This window comes from Frankliniella occidentalis, unplaced genomic scaffold (genome assembly GCF_000697945.3).
Source record: "Frankliniella occidentalis isolate FOCC.00 unplaced genomic scaffold, Focc_3.1 Scaffold687, whole genome shotgun sequence".
NCBI classification, from domain to species: Eukaryota; Metazoa; Arthropoda; class Insecta; order Thysanoptera; family Thripidae; genus Frankliniella; species Frankliniella occidentalis.
The window spans coordinates 22,976-28,074 of NW_026267800.1; the positions used below are offsets into that span (position 1 = coordinate 22,976).

Genomic DNA, 5,099 nt, shown 5'->3' on the forward strand with positions numbered 1-5,099 from the left:
CAAAAATGCGTGACGTATTTTGTGAACGGCCCCTAATAATCGCCGGACCCCGAGACCGAGAATCCGAAAGCCCCCACCCCGTCCCTCCCTCTTCTGGCTTTCATTCTCTGTCCATCTGGCCGCCACCGGTTCAAATACGCCAAGGGGATTACTATTTTGTGCTCCGGGGCGGCTGCTCCGCTGCTGGCCACTGCCCTTGCTGCCCGCCCCCGCCCTGCGTCTGCACGTCGAGCTGTCAGCTGGAATACCAAAGTCGCCCCTCAGTTTCAATTTTTCTTCTAATGCGCCAATTTGCTGATAATGGCCCCCTCCAGACGTCATCGTCACATTTATCCTGCTCCACTTCCGAATTCTGCTTCTTCGCACAAAAAATATGCGCAAATTATTTCCGGTGCTTTTTCTTGCCACCGCCTGCTGCCTGACGTTGCGGGCCGTTTTCTCCTCAGCCCCCTTGTCCTGGTCTTTTCGTAGATTCGCCTTGGTTATTATTCCTCGTTACGCTTCGAAGCCGGGTTACTTTTCCACCTCTGGGAAACTGTAGAGGATTGAAGCTTACTAAAACTTTTTATTTTGCAGAGCCTCCCATCGCAGTGCTTTAACGGGACGCTGGCGGTGCGCGAGCTGCGCCTGGACCAGAATGCTCTGCGGGTCCGCAAGGAACCGTATCATAACTTGGTGGTCTGACTGTACTGGGGTGGGGAGCCGCTGCCAAGCTCGGTGGAGCGCTCCGGGCTGCCGCCCGGGGTCCAAGGGATGCACGCATGCATCCCGGCCGGCCTCCCCCCTCCAGACTCACACCTCGGGGGGCGACCCTATAAAAGGAAGGGGTGCACCTCGAGGGTCAGTCAGTCAGAGCCCTCCAGCCTAATAGTGTAGATCTATCGTGTGTGTGTGTCGTCTCTGTGTGTCTCCATTGGATAATCATCGTCTCTCTCCTTATTGGATTACTCCCATCTGTGTGTGTAGCGGTATGTCGATAACTCATTGAATACATCTTTATACTCTAAACCAAACCTGTTCAATGAACCACACCCAACCCCCCGAGTATCGAACCCGTTGAATGCTGAACCATCAAGCTCAAATGTAGCCAACCTTACGGGTCCTCCCTCCGCGCGCGCTGCAGGGTTTCTCGACGGTGCGCCTCTCACTGGCTGCAAACCGCATCGACACCATCCACCCGACCGCCCTGGAGGGTCTGGAGGACTCTCTGGAGCACCTGGACCTGGACTCGAAACGCGCTGCGGTCCTTCCCTAGTGCCGCCGTCGCCAACCTGAGCCGCCTGCACTCGCTGTTCGTGGCCAACAACCGCCTGAGTGAGGTGCCCGATGACGCGCTGCCCGCCTCGCTGCGCGCGCTCTCTATCTCCGGCAATGACCTCCACTTCCTGCCCGTCGGCGCTCTGCGGCGCTGTACCCAACTCGCGCACCTCAACGCCGGCTACAACGGGATCCCGCGCCTGACGGACGGCGACCTGGAGGGCTGGGCGGCGTCCCTGGACACGCTGCTGCTCGCCAACAACAACATCGCGCACCTGGGGCCCCTGGGTGTTCCGGCACGCGCCGCGCCTGCTGGAGCTCAACCTGTCCTTCAACCGCCTCGCGTCGGTGGACCCGGCCGCGCGTTCGCGGACCTCACCGAGCTGCAGAGCCTAGAGGCCAGCCCGTGGCCCTGGTGGACGCGGCCGCGGTGCGCTTCCCCGAGGAGGCCCTGCCCTACGGCCCTTGGAGAAGCTGCGATGGCTCGCCCTGGACAACAACGACATTCGGGTACTCTCGCACGACGCGCTGCGGACGCTCATCAGCCTCGAGTTCCTCAACTTGGAGGACAACCTGCTTTCTGAGCTGCCGCCGGGGCTGCTGGGTGAGGAGCACTCTAACCTGCGGGAGCTGCGCTTGGGCTACAACATGCTGCGTGCGCTGCGGCCGGAGGCGCTGCGTCGGCTGCCCGCACTGCGAACCCTGGTGCTGGCCGGCAACCACATCCACATGGTGGAGTCGTCGGCGCTGGAAGACTTACCGCGCCTGGAGACGGTCCTGCTACGGGACAACAAGGTGTCCAAGCTGCAGCCGCGCTCCTTCGTGGACCTGCCGTCGCTGTCCAGCCTGGACCTCCACCGCAATAGGCTGCAGGTGTTTTCGCTGAGCGCCTTCGTCAACGTGAGTCGTCCGGAGGCGCCCCTTACCCTCAACGTGTCGTGGAACCGCGTGGCCGAGCTGTACTCGGGCGGCACGGAGGGCGCGCCGCTGTACGTGCACACGCTCGACCTCAGCCACAACTTCATCGCCGAGCTCAAGAGCAAGTTCCTGGTGGGTGTCGGGGCCACGCTGCGCCGCCTCCACCTCGCGCACAACCGCGTCAGCCGCCTGGACGGGCTCCTACTGGGCACGCTGCAGTCGCTGGAGCTGCTCTCCCTGGAGCACAACGACCTGGTGTCCATGGCGCCCCGGGCCTTCCAGGGCTGCGACATGCTGCAGGTGCTGCTGCTGGCGCACAATCACGTGGCCTCCTTGCAGCCCGAGCAGTTCGCGGGCATGGCCAGCCTGCGCGTGCTGGACCTGTCGCACAACCGCCTGCGTGCCGTGCCCCCGGGGGCGCTGTCTGGCACCGCCCTGGAGCGGCTCGACCTGTCCAACAACGCGCTGGGCGCCGTGCCGAGCGCCGCCCTGGCCGAGGCGGGGGCGTCGCTGCGCTCGCTGGGCCTGGCGAGCAACGCCATCCAGCACCTTGACGGCACCGTGTTCCTGGCCACGCCCGGCCTGTGCCACCTCGACCTCGCCGACAACCGCTTGTCGTTCCTCCCGGACAACGTGTTCTCGCCGCTGGGCGCGCTGCTGTCGCTCCGTCTCGGGCGCAACCCCCTGCGCGCCAACCTGGCCGAGCTGTTCCACTACGTGCACGGCCTGCGGGAGCTGGGGCTGGACGCCGTGGGGCTCCGGGCCGCGCCGCCGCTCCCGCTGCCGTCTCTCGTCGCGCTCAACCTGTCCGGCAACTCCCTGCAGGTTGCGCCGCAAGGGGAGCTGCCTGCCCTGCGCTCCCTGCACCTGGCCGCCAACATGCTGGGCGCGCCGCCCGACAAGCCCTTCCCACTCCTCAGCACCCTGGATTTGTCCAACAACCGCATTAGGGTGAGTAGAGTAAGGTGCGTTTAGAACTTCCAAACTGACACAGTCATAACTTTGAAGGCGGAGGACTTGTATGTCTCAGGCGCTGGGCAGGACGAGCTTCTCTGAGCTTCCCCGTCTCCGGTCGCTTGCTCTCCGATCTCTGCCGCTGGAGGTCATGGAGACGGACACCCTTCAGCCGCTGCGGCTGCTGCGCGTCTTCGAGGCCGAGGCCTGGACGGGCCTGGGGCCTCAGGGACTCGGGAAGGTGCTAGCCTCGGCTCCGTCTCTGAAGGTAAGGTGTGATGCAGAAAGTACGTCCTTATTTTCTCAGTTTCATTCTGTTACTTACAAGAGCTTGTGCCTGCGGGACTACAGCCCACAGTGCAATCATGCACTGCATACAAGGTGTTGCCGACGCATCAGGGGCTCAACGGGCTAAACGGTCATAACGTTGTAAGAAATTGCCAAGTCCGGCGTGTGGAAACTCTCCTCGGAGCGCCTGTTGGGTAGGCAACATCTTGCCTGCGGTGCACGTGTGCACTGCGGGTTTGCCTACCCCGGGTTTCACAGGCGCCATCCCTTGTAAATTCGCTAATTCAACCTGGGAAAAACCGGACGTACTTTCTGGACGATCCCTAGTCGTGTGGACGTGCCTCTGGACTGGCTGCGGACACTAATGGTGGACTCGTTGCAGGTGTCCGGGACACACCTCACCGAGTTTCCGGCGGCGCTGTTTGCGCGCCTCGCCTACATCCCTCATCTCTCTCTCGACTTCCGGGAGAACCGTCTGCGAAGCCTGCGGCCCCGGAGACTTTCTACCGGAACTCGTCCTCGTGGGAACGCTCTGGCACCACCCTCATTTCCGGTCAGTTTCGCGACACAAAGTGGCCCGGCCCGTGTCCTCTTGCCTCCATTTCCGGTGCTTGGTGGCGCTTTTGTGCGCCGCCCGTACGTAGTTCCGACAAGCCCCGCGGGAGAGGCAAAGGGACGGACTTGGGGTGGTGTCGCTCACTCGGGAGGGACTTCTGCTGACCCGGGAGACACACCAACCATCTATAAATTATTCGCAGGGTGAAGCAGGGGCGAGGTATACGGCCATGCGCGGGGTTTTTGCCTTCCCTTATGGTGGATCCGGAGATTCCCAAACACAAGCGCGATTTCCACGCCTGAGCGTGATTTTCGCGCAACCGTCTGCTTCAGGCGGTCTGTCAGCCAATCACAGGCCGCCGTTAGCAGACGCTTGCGTGAAAATCGCGCTCAGGCGTGGAAATCACGCTTGCAACTGGGCATCTCCGGATCCACACTTAGGTTGGAGGTTTTACTTCTCCCTGCCCCTCCCTTTGCCCGGCTGGTCCAGCGTCGCATCGGAAACATCCGCGCCGCAATCGATACACGGAGAGAAATTTCTCCTTTTTTCCCTCCGCGCGCCGCAAATGAAACTCGACCCTTCTGACCTGGAGGATTAGTGCCGCAAACGATATACAACCGTTCTTAGGGGGTTTCTCTCTCCCACCAAAAGGCAGCGCCTCAAGAGTGCGACAGGGACAGAAGTACGAAAAGCGATGCGGAATCACTCTGCTGGCGCGCTCCACGCGCGCGCCGTCCGGGTGGTGGCCCCCGTGTGCGACACGCTGGAGAGCGGGGACACCCGGCGACTAGCACACTTGGCGACGGACCCCCAGCCCCGGCCTCGGGTGCAACGTATCACCCCTGTCCCCGCCTGTTCCATGGCAAGTCCGGGCCGGGCGGCATGAGCTGATGTCATCCGCACCCGCGGGGTGCAATGGTGAGCGGGTGAGCGGCCAAGCTCGCCGTCAACGACCATCACACCATCGCCTGCCCGTTACGCGAGAGGGATGGGGGAGGGTGGGGGCAGGGAAAGGCGAGGGGCTAAGTGAGCGAAAAATAGCCATCTTGAATGTTGGCAGTAATAAGCCAAAATTATTGAAAATGAAATATGGTGTCAGAAAATAAAAATAGCATCAAAGCAGCAA

The 5,099-nt window shown here is 62.0% G+C and overlaps 1 protein-coding gene across 1 annotated transcript; it reads left to right on the plus strand.

Annotated features, from left to right (window-relative positions):
* The first annotated feature begins 5 nt into the window (after window positions 1–5).
* LOC113205764 (chaoptin-like) lies at window positions 6–3,544 on the plus strand. Its single transcript, XM_052275601.1, has 6 exons — window positions 6–14; window positions 577–662; window positions 1,256–1,479; window positions 1,706–3,126; window positions 3,206–3,397; window positions 3,458–3,544. The coding sequence occupies exons 1-6, from the start codon at window positions 6–8 to the stop codon at window positions 3,542–3,544; spliced, it is 2,019 nt and encodes a 672-aa protein (XP_052131561.1).
* The last annotated feature ends 1,555 nt before the right edge of the window (window positions 3,545–5,099 follow it).